Below are 23,172 nucleotides of genomic sequence, written 5' to 3'. Positions count from 1 at the left end.
TAATAAAGAAGATGGAATACAAGTGACAGTTTCAAGAGAGATTTAAGAGGTAGCATTAACCACACCTATTAATCAGTTGAATTTGGAGAGAAAGATGCCCAGAGTAAGTCCAAGGTTTCTTTGAAATAAATCAGAGCTGTTACTAAGGATCCACCTCTCTCTCTCTACTTTCTGGAACTGTTTTCTCCATGAATCATGATACACTGATATGTTTCCATCAGAGTAAAATGTAAAGGCTCAGTATTGCTTTTCTTTATAATAGAAGATGTTCCCTACACTCACATACACACCCATGTTGATCATTTTCTTTCTTTCTTTCTTTTAAAGGGGGTAGGCGTATTGTGTTTACTGAACACCAGCCTGTGCCAGACACAGTGCTAGATGATTTACATACATCATTTCTCTTAATCCTTCTAAAAGCCTTGTTGATCATTTTAAATGAATAGGAGCCAACAGAACCTAATTTCTCAGAGTGTCTATTATAATACTTTGGTGTGAACAAGTATTTCTGTGCTAATTAAATTAGATTTGGACATTGATAGAATATAAAAATTGCATATGTTGAACTTCAGAATTTATAAGAAAGAAAAAGTAGAGTTCATTTTGTAAAGGTCGGAGGAAAGAAAGGGAGTAGTGTTAGTTTAATTAAGTAGTGTAATTGCTAAAATTATACTAACACCTTTTCAGTAAAGACCATGTTACATAATCAGGCATTGCCTTGAGTAAGATAGTATATGAATTGAGTCCAGAAGACCCATGTAAAAGGTCATCTAATATAGTCATGCTTAGTGCGAGGTGCACAAACAGATTTCACTTGAACTCAGTGGAATTATTTGCAGAATTGCATGGGGATGTTTTCTCTTCTTGTGTATTTTGAGGGAAATTCTTGTCAGAAGTATATAGGCTTCTCTGATTTAAAAACCACTATCGTTTTCACTCATGAGGAAACTGAGGTTGTTAGAGATATAGAGACTTGCCTAAGATGTTGAAAAAGTCCTCTTTAAAAAGCTGTTTGCCCAACAGTTGTTTAACCTAGAATTAATATAAGGCTACAGTGTCTATGCCCTTGCAACCAGAAGTATTCAGAGTTTTAGGAAGCCTGGGCTTGTTTTTTCATTGAGAATTGTCATATGGTGATTTTAAAGTAACAGCAGATGCCATCATTCGGAATACATTCTTCCACTCTAGTATTGCAGAACAGTATTTTTAAAGAAATTCTAGGAAGGGTGTTAACTCATTCAGGGTTTTACAGGAAGGAAAGCTCTTTCCTACCTTTTTTTAAGCTAACTTTCACTGACAAGATCAAGCCAGAAAAAGCTTAGCTGGCTGTTGGCCCAGACAAAGTTATAATCGTTGAAGTATACTCAACCTCCGTTGCCCGGGGAAAGCTGCAGCTTAGGGGAGAAGGGATGAGGACGGAGCACAGATGCTTGCTGAGTGTTGTTCCAGAGACTCAGATGACGTGTGTGCTCTATATCCTTTGCTGTGTTATTCTTTCAATTATTAGAAAGGAAATTTTAAAATAGCCTAGAATGACTAGTGTTCCCAGAAAGGTGAAAAGGATACTTCAACTTTAAAAAACTAACCAAGCCATTCACAGCTGTATCCCTAGCAACTAAAAAGGAGCCTGGCACATAGTAAAGGTATAATCCTTTTTTTTTTTTTTGGTGAAAGAATTCTTTAAGTTATTGTGTCACTTATGTTATATTTTAGAACAAGAATTTTTTTTCCTTCATCCATTGATACTGAGTATCATATTGTAGTGGCAAGATAGTAAAAAAGAAAAGGTGTGACTCAACATTCAGAGACCTCCTGATTTTCGTTTACTTTCTATCATTTATTGCATGATCTTGGGCCTCGTTTTTTTTCTTAATGGGGGTATAACAATATCTAATTCACAAAATTTAGAATAATATTAAATGAAATTTGCTATGTGAAAATTGCTTTATGGATTCTTAGTTAAGTCTCTCAGTCATGGGGTCCAACTCTTTGCGACCCCATGGACTGTAGCCTACCAGATACTTAAGGGCTATATAAATATTAATGTTGATTTTAGATAACATTTTTAATAATTTGAAAAAAAATGTGTTTGCTGGTATCATCCTAATGTCCTGAATCCAGAATTTGTTTCTTTTAGGTAGGGAAGAAGTGATCCCAGTGATTGAGATACAGGTTTTAATTCTATGATAAAATACATTTCAAGATAATCATGTGTCATTTCTACCTAATGAACTAATGTTAAGTGTGGGGAATAGTCTGAAAATAATTAAAGCATCCATTTTTAAACAAGGGCACTATATTTATTATGTATTTGTTAATTGAATTTTTGTTTTCTAATTTGTACATGACTTAAAAATTAGTACATATTTATTAAATGCTCAGCATATTCTAGGTATTGTGATATGTGCAAAAAGTATACAGCACCTTTTTCCAAAGTGGAAATGTAATATTAACTTTTGAGATATTCTATTTTGAGAATTTGGAGTAGACTTTCTATATACTACCTGCAGTTCTCTCTTGGAGATTTCTCATACCCATTAGTATCAGCTCCAGAAATCCCTGCATGTAGAAACCTGTTTAATTTTGTTTCTACCCAGTGTTGCCCTAACTTATTTTAACAAGAAGATCTTTTTTTTTCTCCTTTTTATCTGCTAACATTTTTCTGAGCAGTTTATGAAGCACCTGTATAAGATACATAGTATTGACTCCATGAGTTTTAATATTCTATTTGCAACTCTAAATATAAATATCGGGTGACTTTTTTAAAAAGTGGGAGATATACTTGTCTGGAATTGGAATGGTCGTGATGCCTGTCATCCGTATACATGGCCAAATCATAGAAATTGAGCTATAAAGCTTGTTAAGAAAATGTTCTTTCTCTTATTGAATGGTTATATTACTTTTCAAAAACTGCTTAGTCCGAGAACACAGTCTGTTCGAAAAGAGGATCTGAAAACATCTCTAAGCCCCTTAAGTTTATTGATATTTAATATTGAGGATCTCAGTATTATATGTCAATATATGTTGATATATAATTATATGAGTATAATGCTAAGAAGTTTAATCATCTTTATTTAGCTATAATTTGCATATAGTAAACTGCATCAACTTAAAGAGTATAATTCAACTAATTTACGTGTGTGTGTGTGTGTGTGTGTGTGTACTTACCTGTGAAACCACTTCTGCAATCATGATGTAATAAGAGAACTAATAATAGAACATTTCTGTCAGCCTGAAAGGTTCCTTTTGCTCCTTGGAAATCCATCTTTCCCTTTACCCCAGGCTCCAGCCAGCCACTTGTTTGCTTTTTATATAGATTAGATTGAAAATTTTTACATATTTTATATAAATGGAATTTACAGTAGGCAGTTTTCAATGTCTGCTTTCTTTAACTCAGAACAATGGTTTTGAGACTCGTGCATATTATTGAGTGTAGCAGTAATTTTTCTTTTTTATTGCTGAGTGGTATTCTATTATATGTAAATACATATGTGTTCATTCATGAATTGGTAAACATTTGGATTGTTTACAGCTTAGGGTTGTTGTAAATGAAGCTGCTGTGAACACCTATGTGCAACTCCGCATGACTCTCTGCTTTTGCTCCTCTTGGATGAACACCTGGCAGTAGAACAGCTGTATTGTTCTGGTGGGGAACTTTCTAAACTGCCACTTTTCCAAAGTAGTTGTGCTATTTTATGTTTCCATTAAGAGCCTACAGTTTCTAATTTTTCTGTATCCTTATTCAATCTTTGGTATTGTCAGTTTCTTTAGTTTTAGTCATTCTTATGAGAAAGTAATGATATCTCATTGTGGCTTAAATTTGCAGTGATCTGATGAACCATGATTCCATGCAGCTTTTTATTCAACATTTGCTTGCTTGCCAGTCCTATAGCTTCTTATATCTGAATCTGTTTAGATTTCTTGCCTACTTTCTATTGGGTTGTTTATTTTCTTATCATTGAATTTTAAGGTTTATTTTTATAATTGAATATAAGTTATTCATTAGATATGCCTATTGTAAACATTTTATCCCAGTCTGTAGCTTGTCTTTTATTTTCTTAAAGGTATCTTTAGAAGAGAAGGGTTTATTTTTATAAAGACCAGTTTATCAATTTTTTAATACTTGTAGTAGTTTCAGCTCTTAAATTGAGATTCATGATTCATCTCAAGTTAATTTCTGAGTTTGGAGTGAGTTAAGAGGTCAATGTTTATTTTTAAAAATGTGGGTATCTAGTCATTGAGCATCATGTCTTAAATTGCTTTCCTCCATGAATGCATTAAAAATAAAAATCAATATGGACTCCATATCCTGTTCTATTGATCTGCTATGTCTGTCGTATAGACCTCATCACACTACCTTGTTTCTTTATTAGCATTATAAGTTTTCAAGTTAGATAAATCCTTCAACTTTGTTCTTTTTTTAAGTTTTAGCTTTTACTATTCTCAGTTATTTGCATTTCTATATAAATTTTATAATCAGTTTGTCAGGTTTTTTAAAGTCTGTGTAATTTTTATTGGAATTGCACTGAGTCTGTATATAAATTTGGAAAAAAAGAATATCTTAATAGTTTTGAGTCTCTGTTTAAATTGGTCATCTTTAATTTCTCTCAACAGTGCTCTGTGATTTTCAGGGAAGCATTCTCTTGTTACTTTTAGTCCTCCTTTATGTTTTTATATGTTTCCATTAGGTGGATTTTTTTAACTGTATTTTCTAGTTTGCTGCCTAATACATCTTTTCTAGTTTTAAACTTGTATCCTCTAATCTTGCTATTAGTTGTTTTGTAGACTGCTTAGACGTTCTAGGAATCAGCAAACTAAAATGGACTGGAATGGGTGAATTTAACTCAGATGACCATTATATCTACTATTGCGGGCAGGAATCCCTCAGAAGAAGTGGAGTAGCCATCATGGTCAACAAAAGAGTCCGAAATGCAGTACTTGGATGCAATCTCAAAAACGACAGAATGATCTCTGTTCATTTCCAAGGCAAACCATTCAATATCACAGTAATCCAAGTCTATGCCCCAACCAGTAACGCTGAAGAAGCTGAAGTTGAACAGTTCTATGAAGACCTTCAAGACCTTTTAGAACAAACACCCAAAAAAGATGTCCTTTTCATTATAGGGGACTAGAATGCAAAAGTAGGAAGTCAAGAAACACCTGGAGTAACAGGCAAATTTGGCCTTGGAATACGGAATGAAGCAGGGCAAAGACTAATAGAGTTTTGCCAAGAAAACGCACTGGTCATAGCAAACACCCTCTTCCAACAACACAAGAGAAGACTCTACACATGGACATCACCAGATGGTCAACACCAAAATCATATTGATTATATTCTTTGCAGCCAAAGATGGAGAAGCTCTATACAGTCAGCAAAAACAAGACCGGGAGCTGACTGTGGCTCAGATCATGAACTCCTTATTGCCAAATTCAGACTTAAATTGAAGAAAGTAGGGAAAACCACTAGACCATACAGGTATGACCTAAATCAAACCCCTTACGATTATACAGTGAAAGTGAGAAATAGATTTAAGGGCCTAGATCTGATAGATAGAGTGCCTGATGAACTATGGAATGAGGTTCGTGACATTGTACAGGAGACAGGGATCAAGACCATCCCCGTGGAAAAGAAATGCAAAAAAGCAAAATGGCTGTCTGGGGAGGCCTTCCAAATAGCTGTGAAAAGAAGAGAAGCGAAAAGCAAAGGAAAAAAGGAAAGATTTAAGCATCTGAATGCAGAGTTCCAAAGAATAGCAAGAAGAGATAAGAAAGCCTTCTTCAGCGATCAATGCAAAGAAATAGAGGAAAACAACAGAATGGGAAAGACTAGGGATCTCTTCAAGAAAATTAGAGATACCAAGGGAACATTTCATGCAAAGATGGGCTTGATAAAGGACAGAAATGGTATGGACGTAATAGAAGCAGAAGATATTAAGAAGAGATGGCAAGAATACACAGAAGAACTGTACAAAAAGATCTTCACGACCCAGATAATCATGAGGGTGTGATCACTGACCTAGAGCCAGACATCCTGGAATGTGAAGTCAAGTGGGCCTTAGAAAGCATCACTATGAACAAAGCTAGTGGAGGTGATCGAATTCCAGTTGAGCTATTCCAAATCCTGAAAGATGATGCTGTGAAAGTGCTGCACTCAATATGCCAGCAAATTTGGAAAACTCAGCAGTGGCCACAGGACTGGAAAAGGTCAGTTTTCATTCCAATCCCAAAGAAAGGCAATGCCAAAGAATGTTCAAACTACCGCACAATTGCACTCATCTCACACGCTAGTAAAGTAATGCTCAAAATTCTCCAAGCCAGGCTTCAGCAATATGTGAACCGTGAACTTCCAGATGTTCAAGCTGGTTTTAGAAAAGGCAGAGGAACCAGAGATCGAATTGCCAACATCCACTGGATCATGGAAAAAACAAGAGAGTTCCAGAAAAGCATCTATTTCTGCTTTATTGATTATGCCAAAGCCTTTGGCTGTGTGGATCACAATAGACTGTTGAAAATTCTGAAAGAGATGGGAACACCAGACCACCTGATCTGCCTTTTGAGAAATCTGTATGCAGGTCAGGAAGCAACAGTTAGAACTGGACATGGAACAACAGACTGGTTCCAAATAGGAAAAGGAGTACATCAAGGCTGTATATTGTCACCCTGCTTATTTAACTTCTATGCAGAGTACATCATGAGAAATGCTGGACTGGAAGAAGCACAAGCTGGAATCAAGGTTGCCAGGAGAAATATCAATAACCTCAGATATGCAGATGACACCACCCTTATGGCAGAAAGTGAAGAGGAACTCAAAAGCCTCTTGATGAAAGTGAAAGTGGAGAATGAAAAAGTTGGCTTAAAGCTCAACATTCAGAAAACGAAGATCATGGCATCTGGTCCCATCATGTCATAGGAAATCGATGGGGAAACAGTGGAAACGGTGTCAGACTTTATTTTTGGGGGGCTCCAAAATCACTGCAGATGGTGACTACAGCCGTGAAATTAAAAAACGCTTACTCCTTGGAAGGAAAGTTATGACCAACCTAGATAGCCTATTCAAAAGCGTAGACATTACTTTGCCAACAAAGGTCCGTCTAGTCAAAGCAATGGTTTTCTCAGTGGTCATGTATGGATGTGAGAGTTGGACTGTGAAGAAGGCTGAGCGCCGAAGAATTGATGCTTTTGAACTGTGGTATTGGAGAAGACTCTTGAGAGTCCCTTGGCCTGCAAGGAGATCCAACCAGTCCATTCTGAAGGAGATCAGCCCTGGGGTTTCTTTGGAAGGAATGATGCTAAAGCTGAATCTCCAGTACTTTGGCCACCTCATGCAAAGAGTTGACTCATTGGCAAAGACTCTGATGCTGGGAGGGATTGGGGGCAGGAGGAGAAGGGAACGACAGAGGATGAGATGGCTGGATGGCATCACTGACTCAATGGACGTGAGTCTGGGTGAACTCCGGGAGTTGGTGATGGGCAGGGAGGCCTGGCATGCTGCGATTCATGTGATCTCAGAGAATCGGACACGACTGAGCGACTGAACTGTACTGAACTGAACTAGGAGTTTACATAAACTATTATATATCCTCCGTAAAGGAGGATAGTTTTTTACTTTTTACTCTTCCAAGTTCTATACCTCCTTCCCCTATACTCTCTCCACTCTGGTTTTGCCTTATAGTACTTCTGTTGTAATGTTAGGTAGAAGTGGTGAGTTTTTACCTTGTTCTTGATCTTAGGTAGAAAACATTGAATATTTTGACATTAAATATGATGTGACCTGTAGGTTTTTATAGTACCATATATTATATTGAAGAAGTTCCCTTATATTCCTAGTTTGCTGAGAACTTTCTTATCATGAATAGATCTTAAATTTTGTCTTTAGTTTTTCTGCACATACTGAAGTGATTATATGGTTTTTCTCCTTTATTCTGTTACTATGGTGAATTATACTCGATGGATTTTGAGTTAAACTAACTTTGCATTCCTGGGATGATTCTTACTTGGTTACTATGATTTATCCATTTTATATATTGTTAGATTCTATTTGTCAATGTGATTAAAGAATTTTTAGGTCTGTGTTTATGTCGTCAGTCTGTAATTTTCAATTTTTGTGATGTCTTTCTCGAATTTTGGAGTTAGTATCATACTGGCTTTTAAAACAAGTTGAGAAGTGTTCCCTTCTCTGTATCCTAAAGTGATTGTGGTCTTCTTTCTTATAATTTTGGTGTTATTTCTTCTCTGGTTCAGAAATAAAATTCAGAAAGGAAGCCATCTGGTTTTGGATTTTTCTTAATGGGAAGGTCAGTTATAATGAATTCAACTTGATGAGTTCAGTTCCATTTAAAAAAATAAATGTAGAGCTATTCTGATTTTATGTTTCATTCCCTGTCCATTTTCATCTTGAATTTCTCAATAAATTTGTTTATTTTTATTGTCAAAGTTGTTAATAATAATCGATTATCCTTTTATTATCTTTGGTGATAAACCTTTTTTTTTTCATTTCTAATTTGTTCTCTCTTTTATCCTTGTTCAGTCTAGCTAGAATTTAATCAATTTTAAAAATCTTTGTGGAAAGCCACTCTTAACCTTTGATTTTTCTCTCTCGCTTGTTTCCCATTTCATTGATATCTGCTCTCATGTTTCCTTCCTTGTACTTACTCTTTAAATTTAGGTCATTGATTTTAGACTTCTTTATTCTTATAAGCATTTAAAGTTATAAATTTGCCTCTAAGCACTGGAAATGGCAGTCCACTCCAGTACTCTTGCCTGGAAAATCCCATGGACGGAGGAGCTTGATAGGCTATAGTCCATGGGGTTGCAAAGAGTCAGACATGACTGAGCGACTTCACTTCACTTCACTTAACTGCTTTAAGTATATTTCACACATCTTCATTTGTTAAATTTTCATTATCATTCAACTTGAAACATTTTCTAATTTCCTTTGTGGTTTCTTCTTTGATTAATGTCTTATTTAAAAGTATGCTGTTTAATTTCTAATGTGCTTGGGATTTTCCTCTCTTATTTTTATTCATGACTAACTTATCTTCTTGTATTCAGAGCTCTACTCTATTTGAATTTGTTGAGTTTTGTTTTACTGCTTATCATATGGGCTGTCTTGGTGAATATACTCAGTGTACTTGAAAAAAATACGTGTTCTGCAGTTATTGGACATGATGGCCTATATATAAATTTCAGTTAGGTCTGAGTAATTGATGGCTTGTTAGATCCTCTCTGTCTTACTAATTTGTTTTCTAGTTCTATTAATTACTAAAAGAAGAGAGTTAAAATCTCCTATTTATGTTGTGAATTTGTATTTATTATCTTTTTAATCCTGTCAATTTTTGCTGTATATATGTTGAGGCTTCATTATTAGGAACATACATATTAAGAAATGCGAAGGTTCTCAGACTTTACCCTATTTGAAAGCTAACAAGTTAGCCTGCCATAATTCCATAGAGTCTGGCGAAAGACATGAGACTCCTGAGTCAGAGACAAAGGATAATTTATTACTCACAGGATATCATCATTTTTTATGCCAGTTCCCTAAGAACTAAGTCCCACAGAGCAACTATATGAAGTTTCAATGTTTGTGTTTTCTGTCGTGTTTTATGTGTGGTCACAGCTGAGTGTTTAAGATTTTGTTTTTTGTTGTTATTGTTGTTGTTTTAGATTTTGTAATTAAAAGAGATTCATGTCTGAGTTCTTGTCTTCCATACTTTCTGTATTCCTATCACATCTTTTTTCTAGATACTTCATATTCATAAATACACATTAAAAATACACTGTTTTGCATTATAAGTAAGTATCTCTTATATATTCAAGGAGTACTATTTCTCATTATGCCAGTAACAAGAGTAATTTTTGGCATATCTAAGGAGTCTACATGTTTGTGGTATTTCATTTCCAGTCCACTTTCTTTCTTTCTGAAGATTCAGTTTTTCATCTCATGTCATTTACCCAACCTTAAGAACTTCCTTCAGCATTTTCTATAGTGTAGATCTACTGGTTTTCTTCCAGTGGAAGGGTCTACTAGTAGATATTCCTTGGTTTTCTGTTACTGAAAGTGACTTTATTTTTCCTTCGTTATTGAAGGGTACTTTCACTGGGAATAGAATTCTTGAATGACATTTTCATTCTTTCAGCATTTTAAAGATGTTGTTCTACTGGTTTCCATATCATTTTGATTGAGAGTCATTGGTGATTCAAATCATTGTTCCCTGTGTTCACTCTGGCATCTTTAATTTTCAGCAGTTTGACAGTAATATGTTTGTGTATGGTTTTCTTTGTAGTTACTTTGTTTGAAATTCATTGAGCTTCTTGATTGTGTCAATTCATGTTTGTTTACCAACTGGGAGGAATTTTCAGCTTTTTCTTCAAATAATTTTTTCTACCCCATCTTTTCTTGGATTTTTATTATGTATATGTTAGACCTTTTTTGTCCCATAAGAATGATCTTTTCATATAAATCTTATCATTTCACCTTCCTGCTTAAAGCCTTCCAATGGCTTCTCATTGCAAATAGAATACAATCCACACTCTTCACCATGTTGCTTAAGGCCTTAGAATCTGCCTGTGACTGTCCCTCTAACCACATTTTCCTACATCTTTTCACTTTATTCAAGATTTCTACCACAGTGGGGTTTTTTATTTCTCTGGAACCTACCGGTCATCTGTGCCTTTACACTTGATGTTTCCTTTTCCTTGAGTTCTCTTTCCCCAGATTTCTGTATGGGTGACTTCCAGGAGTATCAGCAAAATTTATTTTTTCAAAGAGGCTTTCTCTGACTGTCCCCCACTAAAAGCTACTGCATCCTGTCAACAGACACACTTTAGACCCTTATTTCTTTTAATAGTTTTATTAAGATATAATTCACATACCATAAAATTCATTCACTTAAAATACACAATTCAAAGGTTATTAGTATATTCACAGACATGAATAACTGTCACTATAATTGGTTTTGCACATACCTATCTTATTCATGCTATTTCCTAGAATCAAGAACAAAGTCTGATATATAGTACATGCTCAATATTTTTTTTTCTGAATAGATGACTTCATTGTTTCTAAGATAATTCAGGCATTAGCCTTCAATAAAATATTTGGGAAGTTTTTTGACTGCCATCAGCTCTTAGAAGTATTCTTTGATCTGAGCTGTTATTTTGAGACCTCTGAAATAGCTTAACCCATATTTTAAGAATTACTGCAGGAAGTTATCCAAACACAAATCTTTTGATATGATGAATGCAAGTCGTATACACATTTCCTTAAAAGAGAAGAATCGTCTTTTACCGACCTGACAGTTAGTTGCAAGGGAGCAAAAAGCCGTTCAGAAGTACTGCTTTTCTGTTTTCAAAAGTACTCTGACATTGCTATTTGTTTGAGTCTTTGATGTAGATATAGAATCACTGGTACTTGTTTTAGTTACTAATTATGGTAGTAGTGAGTTATTCATAAGATTCTGGGCATCCTCTTTCCTTGTGTACCTTTCATGAGGAATGTCAGTTCTGAGCTTGGTTAATCTGTGTTGCCCCCTCTTCTTTATATAGGCTTTGATGCGGCCTGGAAGAATTGATAGAATCATCTATGTGCCTTTACCAGATGCAGCAACAAGAAGGGAAATACTTAACCTGCAGTTTCACTCTATGCCAATCAATAACGAGGTTGATCTGAATGAACTCATCCTCCAAACAGATACGTATTCAGGAGCAGAGGTAAGACAATTACCTTCCAAATACCTTGGTGAAAGGAAAGCAGTGGTTTGGGGTCATTAGCAAAGAACGTTGCTTGATGCCAGCTGTTTTAAATAACTCCATATTAAGAAATCTTAAAACAGGAAATACACTACATGACAGATAGTCACTAAAATTAAATTACATTTTACCTAGCCTACAGTATTTTGTTTGCTTTTACCTGGCTTATCTTATATCTCAAAATGTGGTCTTCAGAGAGTTTGCATAATATAGTGGAGAGATCACTGGACTAGAAGTAGAAGATTCTTTGGGGGCTTCTTGATACAGCAACTTCCAACCAGTTACACACTTTTCTGAACTTTTATTCCTTTACCTAGCAAATGGAAATAGTGCACAACTTTCCCTACTGTGTTCTCATAAAGATCATAAAAATGAGATTAAGATATCATGAACATACTCCGAAATACAAAAGACTTGATTTTCTTATCTTTTAAGCTTTTGGAAAATTATCTCAATCTACAAAGATTCTGTGATAAAAACCATAAAAGGGACAGCCAGCCTGCTCTTAATAGTAAAAATACAGTTTAAACAAGAACAGCAACACCTCTGTGAAAATATGAAAATTTTAAGTATGGCATATTAAGTAAGAGATATTTTTCTCTCCCTAGCAGCTCTTTACTTAGGCTGTTTTTGTTTACAGAATAAAATTCCACTAAAATACTTGTGCAACTTTTCTACATGTGTTCAACACAGAAATCTCTTCTGAATACCACTGATACAGGTTTGTACTAGAAAATTAATACTCTCATAAATACGAAGTTGCAGATTCTTTTCATTCTGAATTATCCAGCAGACTGGGACTCCACTTTCTGTTTTACTTGCTGTTATTTTTATCTGTCTTCTATAAAAACCAAAGAGACTAATACATAATAAACCATATGATAATCAAAGTCTTGTAGATAAATTTACATGTGGAATTGGATTTAGTATATCATGCAGTCATAGCTAATAGCAACAACCAAAAAAAAATCTCAGATCTACTAATTGTTTCTACAACTGTGAACTATGTATATTTGCTTTTCCCCCTTTAAATGTTTAAATTCACTGGGGTGGAAAATTCTTGTAGAAAGCTTGAGACGCAGTTAAAGTGCCTTTACGTTTAAAGTCTTGTCTAAAACAATAATCTTTATGAGCATCTCTTTGGCATGACCATCCATTAAGTTAAAATGAACATATAGTTACTGCTAGCCAACTGCTGTAGCATTTCTAAAATTTCGTTTTTGATGTAAGAGCAAAGGCTGGCATCCTGTATATGGTATGTCAGTTTACAGGAAACAGCCAGGAGAAGAAACCATAAATCTTTCACTTAAGTGAAGTGGAAGAGCAGTTAGCAAAGTATAAATATGCCTTTCTCACTTTGAAGTAATTCATGATAGTAACACAGAAGTGCAAAACAAAAATCAAAGCCAGTGAGGTTCTGTCTGGCTGAGAAGTAAAAACTCATTTGGTGCCAGGAATTATTGTACCAGCTTGCTAATTCTTATGTAGTACATGCCTTATTCAGCCTAAAATATAAGCACATTCATTTCTGATTAATTTTTATATCAGATCTTCTAAAAATAGTCATAGAGAAAGTAGCAGACATTTCTGTCCCTCGCTTTACATTTTTGTGTCCCATAATGCTTGGATGAGGGAAGGGTATTCTACTGTGGTCCTAATTATAATTAGTGTATGACTACAATTTTATAGACACTTATTCCAGATATATATCTTTGTAGTTCTGCGTTTTCAATTTGGACAAGACAGATTAGTTACACAGTTTTTGTTTTGAGAGGAGGGTTTAGTCTCAATATTTAGGTAATTCACACAGGTGCCCTATTCTTTGAAAAGAAATACTAACTTTTTTAAAGTCTTAAAATTGATCAATAGGAAATTTAAGATAGATTAAACTTAGCTTCACATAAAATATAAGATCTCATCTTTTTTTCTTCTCTGTATCAGAATGAAAATGGCAAGACAATGTTTGAAAGCCAAAATTAGTTTTGATGGGTTTTTAAATAGTAAAAACAAAGTCAAAGTTTTCACTTCAGTCATGTGACTCCTACAGACTCACTGCTTTATCACTGATGTCACTAATTTATTTCTTCCCCCAGCAAGGCCAGCACAAAGCCTACTACATAGAATATACTTAACAAAGACTTAATAAACTGAAAAAATTATATTTAGGAAAAACAAGACTTTCCCTCCTCATTTGTCATATAGGAAACTTCTTATAGCAATGCGTCCAGCTATGGGCACAACCTCTTTTTCAGGGTTGAAGTGTCTCTGTGGCCGCTTTTGGTATAAAAATGAAACTGCCGACTCAGTTAATTATTGTCTTCTCAGTAAAGTAGTATATTCAGTATTCAGTATTCAGTATTATATGTAGTATTATATATAGTATATATATATAGTACTCAGTATTATATAAAATTAATTTTATTTGGCTGTACAATATCAACTATTTAACAAAAATTTGTCTGGGTGAGCCAGAAATGAGGAAATTACTGGCACTCTGTTTTTTTGGAAACAAAATGTTTACTTTAACTGTGGTGAGTATTTTATTTATCTTTTTAATTAAAAAGTTGTAGAGGATAATTGGGATGCAGATGATATCGGCACTTATTAAGCAACTGGGATAAGAGGGGTTACTTTTTCAAAAGAAATTTTTGTCACCTGGTGCTTTTGTTTCATGGAAGCTTACAGACACCCAGAGATTGAAATAGCTCCTTATACTGAGTTACTTTATTTTTCCTCCTTGGAAAGGGTCTACAGGGAATTAGAATATATTTTTTAATCCTAAGGAGAGTCCCAAGGGGAAGTTTGTCACCCACTGAAAGGAGAAGGTGGTCCCTAGGGAGTATCTTCTGCAGAGAGGCTGAAGCAGGCAGCGTCCATCAGCCACCCCTGCAGCCCGCTATTCCCCGGTGGCCAGAGCCTCATTGTCTTTGATTTCTTGGCTGTAGCTTCCACTTAATGGAAAAACATGTTGCCATTTAAAAGCAGATGGGAATTCAGCTCAGGAGGAAATAAGAAGTCTTTTTTGGTTATGGCTATTGTTTTCTTTTGCTTTGATTTTTGTTTTTTAAGTTATTTGTAGCAGATTCCACTTCATGTATTTCTGCTATGTCAAATTATCCTAGTTCCTTTTGGAAAACTTTTACCACTGGCAGGAAATCAGCAATCATAAATATATGTATATTAAGCCATAACTGGGCCCATTACTCGTGTGCCATGTGGTTGAAGACAGAGGTGATGAATAAGATACATAATTTCCTCGGTATAAGAATTTGCTGAAACAGGCTGACAATTAATGTCAGTAAAATTTATATTAACTATTTGCATTTGGATGTTATCCTCGTTTTAGTGATTATCTCGTTAAATTGACAAAACATCTAAGAGCCAGGTATCAGCTATACATTTATGAGTAATATAGGCAATCATAGCATTTATTTCACATATCAAGATTTGAGAATTCAGCTTTCAAGAGAGGCAATTAAGTAGGAGAAAAAACAATTTTAATAATACAGTTGAATTGTAGCTCATTTCTTCAGAGTTGCTTCAGACAAGTTATTTAATATTTAACTTCTTTGAATCTTAGTTTCTTCATCTGTGAAATGCCTGCATGACAAACTGTTTTGAGGGTTGAGTGAGATAATAAATGTAAAAGCAACAAGGCCTGACACATAATGAGTGCTTCATAAATGTTATTTGCCTTCATTTTATCCTCCTCATATCAGTTCAGTGTTTATATTTACCACTGCAGTATTGAATGATGCTGCCATAAAACAGTTTTGCATGGTCTCAATAACCAGATAATTTATCTGAAAGCTGTTAATAAATAATAATTGAGTTTGCCTCTTACACTTTTCTCCAACTGTAGAAATCTACTTAATATAGTGACCCATTCATAAGATGACTATCTTATGAATCTAGCTCTAGCAATTTGTTAGAGTTAAATTCATTTCACATTAATTTTTTAAAAAGCTTTAACTTCATGTAAATTTAGTCTTATCTTTGTTTTACTAAAGCGATGTGTCTTGCCCTGAATTCTGTTTTGAGTCTAAGTCTGGGCCCTTCTGAGTCTAATAAAAGCTCAAAATCTTCATGTCAGCTTGACATTAAAAAAATCACCTTTCAGTGTGCCCCATCAATTCAAAAAGGGTTCTATGCACTGTGCTTGAGCTATTATAGCTAATAAAGTTGTTGTTCAGTCACTCAGTCGTGTCCAACTCTTTGTGACCCCATGGACTGCAGCACACAAGGCTTCCCTGTCCATCACCAACTCCTCGAGCCTCCTCAAATTCATGTCTATCATGTCGATGATGGCATCCAACCATCTCGACTTCTGTTGTTCCCTTCTCCTCCTGCCTACTTTATTGTCTTGCTGACTATTATTCTTATAACATACTTTCTCTTTTCTCCTACCCAGTGAAAACAGAAGGAGCAATTATAATCATGTAGGATATCTGTACTTTTCCTCCATGAATCCTCCTGTGACTATTTTCCCTAATCTAAAAATCATGATCAATGTACTGGAACCTGGCATAGATCGACTCTTTATATGACCAGCCTAGCAACACATCTGAGACAGGACTCAAGATCCTCAGGCAGGACAGGACACGTTTTGGTTCCCTGTGCAGTGCTGGTGGAGAGTGATTAGCAGCAGTGTTCACATCTCTAAGTGCAGCAGGCACCACGGGACTTAGCAACCTCCTGTAGATACACCTGCAATCTGCCTGTCCTGCCTAATCAGAAACTGCCCTGTGAAATCGTGCTGTTGTGACCATTTGGTCTACTGCTCTTATTTGAGATCTTTGTTCTCTCCACTCTTTATTGTGCGTTTACCCTAAAATTCTGTATCTATACCCCAGAGTTTCAAAGTACTCTTTGCTCACACAGCCTGTTGAAATCACTGCTTTGTCATAAAACCATCATGACAAACCCACCCAAAAATGGCTTCTCCTTTTGAATGCTTTTACTCTGATTTTTGTTTCATTTGTTTGGCTCTTAGGATATTTTCCCTTCTGGTTATTTTAATAAGGGCAGCTGCCTCATGTCCCGCCAGACAAACTGTAAGATTGTCTATGGCAGAAACTAGGTTCTGTACTTCTTGGACTCCCAGCACAGCAGCCATGTGTCCACTGCATCAGTGAACTCTATGGTGGATGGATGATTTGTGTGTTGATTCTAAGTAATCCTAATGAACAAAAATACCAATTTTAACATTCACTAAAGTGACACTTGTAGTTTTAAACTTTTTTTGATACTGATTTATCTGAAGTCCCATAACAAACAAATGTGACAGACCCAGAACCAGAAATCAGATCCTTGAACTCGTCCTGAAAGGCTCTTCCTGCCTCTGAGTCAACAGAAGTATCTTTGAAAAAGTTCCATAGTCCCTTTGACATCTCTGATCTTTGATAAAGGTTTGCCTACTCTTGTGGACAGTGGGTATGAAACATCTTGACACTTTTTTTATATGTACTTTTCTTACAGTTATTGTCATCTTCACAAAAATTATAAGCTACTTAAAGTTAGGAACTATATTTTTCTTTATTTGCTTACATTATTTCCCCAGGTATTGTGAATAAGATCTTCAGTTTAGAGGGAAAGACATATAAACAACTAAGTTCTATGTAATGTGTTTGTGTGTGTGCTGAGTTGTGTCTAACTCTTTATGACTCCATGGACTGTAACCCACCAGACTCCTCTGTCCACGGGATTTTCCAGGCAAGAATACTGGAGTCGGTTGCTGTTTCTTTCTCTACTACAATGTGTTTATGTGATATGATATAGTCATGTGCAGAATACTGTGGGAAAAAGAAGAAGTTGTAACTCTGCACTAAGTAGGATTCAAAGAGGGGATAGCTGATCTGAGTCTTAATCGATGAAAAGGAGTCCCCAATATAGGAGGGCTGGAAAGGGGAGTGTCCCTGGCATACAGAAAGGTAGAAATGCATAAAAGTACATAGTGTATTCTACATTCCATTAAAGGTTGAAATATGAATAGAAAAAGAGTCTGAGAGTAGAAATGGTAGGTAATAAACCAGGGGAAATGAGTCAGACAAGTGTGAAGGACCTTGGACATCACATCAAGTAGCCAAAGTATTGGCGTTTCAGCATCAGTTCTGCCAATGAATATTCAGGGTTGATTTCCTTTAAGATTGACTGCTTTGATCTCCTTGTTGTCCAAGGGACTCTCAAGAGTTCTCCAGCACCTCAATTCAAAAGCATCGATTCTTAGATTCTCTGCCCTCTTTATGGTCCAGCTCTCACATCCATACATGACTACTGGAAAAACCATAGCTTTGACTATATGGACCTTTGTAGGCAAAGTAATGTCTCTGCTTTTAAATACGCTCTATAGATTTGTCATTGCTTTTCTTCCAAGGAGCAAGCGTCTTGTAGTTTCATGGCAGCAGTCACCATCCACAGTGATTTTGGAGCCCAAGAAAAGAAAGTCTGTCACTGTGGACAGTGGACAGTCTGTCACAATGGAAACATTGTTTCCCCATCCACTTGCCATGAAGTGATGGGACTGGATGCCGTGATCTTAATTTTTTAATGAGTTTTAAGCTGGCTTTTTCACTCTTCTCTTTCACCCTCATCAAGAGGCTCTTTAGTTCCTCTTCACTTTCTGCCATAAGGGTGGTTTCATCTGCATATCTAAGGTTGTTGGTATTTCTCCTGGCAATCTTGATTCCAGCTTGTAACTCATCCAGCCTGGCATTTTGCATGATGTGCTCTGCGTATAAGTTAAATAAACAGGGTGACAATAAACAGCCTTGTCATATTCCTTTCGCAATTTTGGACCAATCAGTAGCTACCCTGTTTAAATGAATCATGATAAAATCTTCCAATGCAAAAACCAGATATACTGAAAGCATGTATTAATTAGGCTGTGACTTTTAAGCCAGTCCTCTGCCCCCTCTCTCTTACTGTTTGGTAAAAACCAAGACCTAGACTTCAGTCCTTTGTTGACCACTTACTACAGTATTAATTTGGCCAAATCAGTTATCATCTCTGGAACCAATTTCTCGTATTTTAATAAAAGAGTAGAGTTATGGTCTTCATGATCCTTCCTAGTGCTGATAACGTGTACCTATACCTGTCATAGATTAGAGTAGTCCTATAAGGAATTCCTTAGAGATTGTACCTCCAGGGACGTATAACACAGTTATGTTTTCCTTACAATGCTCCTAGAAACCTGGAATCTTGGGATTGTGGTCATTGTCTCTAAATGCTTGCTTCTATGGCCTAGAGACCCTAACCATGGCACAAGAAGAATAGGAACCTTGAAAGACTCTGACAGTTCCTAGAATTTGGATTTTAATAAACATTCTCCTGGGAACCCTGGAAGTCCAGTGGTGAAGACTCCATGCTTTCACTGCCAAGGCCCCTGGTTCAATCTGTGGTCTGGGAATGAAGATTCCACAAGGTGTGTGGTGTGCCCGCCCCTCCACCCCACCAAAAAAATCTCCTTAGCAAACTTGAACAATTTTCCACTGAATGGAAATGAAAGTTTTAATTGCTTAGAGATTCCCATGCCCAGTGATTTTTTTTTCCTTGATACCTTTGGTTTTCCTGCTTTCTTAAGGACAGCTTGTCAAGTTCAGTATCTATGATTCTGGAGGCATTAGAATAAAAACTCTTATAAAATGAAAATATACATCAGCCTGCTTTTTCCCTAAACTCTTTGTTAGGAAAGTAAGTAAAAGCTACAAAGTTATAATGTTCATTTTAACTTACAGTTTTAAAAATGTACAGTGTATGGAAATGTAACATTCTCTATATTTCCAAACGTGAACTTCTGCTTAAATTGGCAATAAATTCGGCTTACCTGAAGGCTATTTTAGATAGGATGTTTATACCAAAGCAAACTATCCTCCAGAACACCTTGTGCTGCCATACCTGTATTACTGACTCCTTGCCAGTTGTTTAAAACTGCTGTCAGATTACAAGAAGCATTAGTCAGAAAGGAAATGAATGTTGAATGAGAGGCTGGCTGGCAACAGACTTAATAGAGCATGTTATTACTGAAAGTATAAAGTACTGAAGCCCATTTATAAAAAGAAGTGGTGTTATCAAAGCAACAAGTTCATCAAGACCTACCTGATAATCTAGTCCTCAAGCCTGGTATCCAGGCAAAGTAAGTATCTATGAAGAATTACTCCGGCCCATAGTAATGGCATTTTAACAGTCTCCGTTGTTTCTCCTCTTCCAGATTTTCAGTCTCTGTATTGATCCATGCTGGTCCCCCCAGAATTTTTGTATAAACATTGAATCTGTGCTTCTTCATCTTCGAAAGAGTGATAAATTTGGGGGTTTTACCAACTTGGAAGGAGCTCAAGATTTTTTTTTTAAATGTGTAGAGCATGCTTTAATTCTGTGGTATAGATCCTGGTAGAGTTGGACAGTTTTGATTATTTGAGGTGAAGTAGGCTCAGTCCATTTCAGTTCAGTTGCTCAGTCGTGTCCAACTCTTTGTGACCCCATGAATCTCAGCATGCCAGGCCTCCCTATCCATCACCAACTCCCAGAGTTCACTCAAACTCACGTCCATCGAGTCGGTGATGCCATCCAGCCATCTCATCCTCTGTCGTCCCCTTCTCCTCCTGCCCGCAATCCCTCCCAGCATCAGAGTCTTTTCCAGTGAGTCAACTCTTTGCATCAGGTGGCCAAAGTATTGGAGTTTCAGCTTTAGAAGTAGGCTAATTTCTAATAATAATTTAATTGATCTACATATGAAAATCACTGCAGATGGTGATTGCAGCCATGAAATTAAAAGATGCTTACTCCTCGGAAGGAAAGTTATGAGCCTTACTCCTTGGAAGGAATGTTATGAGCAACCTAGATAGCATATTCAAAAGCAGAGACATTACTTTGCCAACAAAGGTCCATCTGGTCAAGGCTATGGTTTTTCCAGTGGTCATGTATGGATGTGAGAGTTGGACTGTGAATAAGGCTGAGCACCGAAGAATTGATGCTTTTGAACTGTGGTGTCGGAGAAGACTCTTGAGAGTCCCTTGGACTGCAAGGAGATCCAACCAGTCCATTCTAAAGGAGATCGGTCCTGGGTATTCTTTGAAAGGAATGATGCTAAAGCTGAAACTCCAATACTTTGGCCACCTCATGCGAAGAGTTGACTCATTGGAAAAGACTCTGATGCTGGGAGGGATTGGGAGCAGGAGGAGAAGGGGACGACAGAGGATGAGATGGCTGGATGGCATCACTGACTCGATGGACGTGAGTTTGAGTGAACTCCGGGAGTTGGTGATGGACAGGGAGGCCTGGTGTGCTGCGATTCATGGGGTCACAAAGAGTTGGACACGACTGAGCGACTGAACTGAACTGAACTGATATATGAAAAGTATGCCATCAATGTAAGTGAAGACTTTTTCTTCTTTTAAGAACAATTTGGGGACTTCCCTGGTGGTCCAGTGGCTAAGACTGCACACTCCCAATGCAGGGGGCCTGGGTTTAATTCCTGGTCAGGGAAGTAGATCCCACATGCCAGAACTGAGTGTTCACTTTCCTCAACTGAAAGAACTCACTTGATGTAATGAAGACCTGGTGCAGCCAAATAAACAAAAAAAAAATTGTTTAAAGAAAAGAACAATTTGTACCATATGAAACTGCATTATAGTTAGCAGATAGGTTAATGAGAGAGATCTGTTGTCCAGAATAGATGAAATGATTCATACAGTAAGTACATAAGTGTATTTATCCTCGTACATATAGCAGGTGCTCAATAAATCATTTTTGTTGTATATTTGTATAAATCAGCAAAATCAATTTCATTGCTCTCTAATATAAAGAACTTATGATTTGTTTAATATTTCTATATTTTACTGCCTTAGATTTTATGAGTACTCATGAGTATTTTATGTATATGTCATGTTTTTAGTTATAATGGTATGTTCTTTAAATTCAAACTATAATTCATAGTTACGTACAGAATTTATTTTGGCTGATTTAGATTTAAACATCTGAAATCCCTATTTTTATTTGTTCTTTTTTAAACACATATACTTTTTTTTTTTTTACTTTCAAGTACGAAAAAGTATTTGTAAGTATTTCCTTACCAACTGTCTACATAATATCCCTATTTCAGTATATTAAAGTAATATTTGGTTCCTTGGGTACAATGTAATTTTTTAATATGTTTTTATTAATTGAAAAGAAAAAAATGGTACATCTAGCATTTCTACTGGAATAATTGTTTCGGAAATACACATACCAAATTACTATGCCCTTTCAATTTTAGCTTAGAGTTGAACCTGAGTGTTTAGGTAAGGCTCAGAAATGTAACGCAAAGGACAAAAATACCTCCTGTTTGTCATCTGGTGTTAGATGGTGACACAGAGATGTTCTTATTCTTCATCCTCAAATGACAGTGATTCTGAGTTCTCAAAGGTGTCATTCTATTAAAATATTACCAAAACTGTAAAATAGTTCAGAGTTACAATACAGTCATTGAATTGTTTTTAAACATAACCTCTCCTGTGTTTTAGAAATTTAAAAACTGAATCTAACCTTGCCTTAGGCTTGAAAGAAAAGTACAAAGAATTAAGATTTGCATCTGTTTTTTGTTTTGTCTGTTTTTAACCTCCAAATACTATTTCTGGTGGTCTTTAATAACAGCTAGCTCTCTTTTTGCTTAAAATCTGGAAAATGGGTTTTGCTTTTATATATGTGGGAAAGTTTCCCTGTTCATTTAGAAGGAAAAATTAAGATACAATATACATACCAATTTCATCATTGTAGAAGTTCCAAATCATAAATTAGCCATTTTCTCTTTTTCTTCAGAATTACCCAAAAAGATGGAAAATCACTTAAATTGTTTTTGGCATTTGGAAAAGACCTTCTTTCTGTGATAGCAAAAGTAGTCCTTTGGCATATTTTTATTCACTTCAAAAGAACCCTTAAGGAATGGTTTTATATTTAAACGCAAGAATTATATTTGTTTGCCTAGCATTAACTTCTTGCCAGAATTCTTAAAAATACAAAAGGTCAAACACTGAACAGTCGTAGTCCCCAGCATTTCTTTTTTCATTTCTTCTCTGTATCATAAATCCAGGTCAGAACTGGAGATTTGGGGGAGGTGAATCCAGAAGTGTCAATAAGAAGTGAACTTTCTTATTTTACAATTGAATTGGTCATATGAGTGAGTGAGTGAGTGAAGTCGCTCAGTCGTGTCTGACTCTTTGCGACCCGTGGACTGTAACCTACCAGGCTACCCCGTCCATGGGATTCTCCAGGCAAGCATACTGGAGTGGGTTGCCATTTCCGTCTCCAGGGGATCTTCCCGACCCAGGGATCAAACCCAGGTCTCTCGCATTGGAGGCAGATGCCTTAACCTCTGAGCCACCATAATGAGCGTAAAGTATGTATACATGCACAAGTTCATGGACACTGGGCTACCATTTCATCCATGGCTTC

General features: G+C 36.1%; 1 protein-coding gene across 5 annotated transcripts in view; it reads left to right on the top strand.

Moving 5' to 3' along the window:
• AFG2A (AFG2 AAA ATPase homolog A) overlaps window positions 1–23,172 on the top strand; it is a 323,918-nt gene that overhangs the window by 251,802 nt on the left and 48,944 nt on the right. For 3 of the 5 annotated variants that reach the window (XM_061384242.1, XM_061384246.1, XM_061384245.1), the window contains exon 15: window positions 11,545–11,709. In XM_061384242.1, coding sequence (XP_061240226.1) covers window positions 11,545–11,709 — 165 coding nt within the window. Of the gene's footprint in view, window positions 1–11,544; window positions 11,710–12,388; window positions 12,470–23,172 lie in introns of all 5 variants that reach the window. The other 2 variants (XM_061384244.1, XM_061384243.1) reach the window with 1 other exon arrangement.

This window comes from Bos javanicus, chromosome 17 (genome assembly GCF_032452875.1).
Source record: "Bos javanicus breed banteng chromosome 17, ARS-OSU_banteng_1.0, whole genome shotgun sequence".
In the NCBI taxonomy this organism is placed as follows: Eukaryota; Metazoa; Chordata; class Mammalia; order Artiodactyla; family Bovidae; genus Bos; species Bos javanicus.
This window is presented reverse-complemented; position numbering and strand designations above follow the sequence as displayed.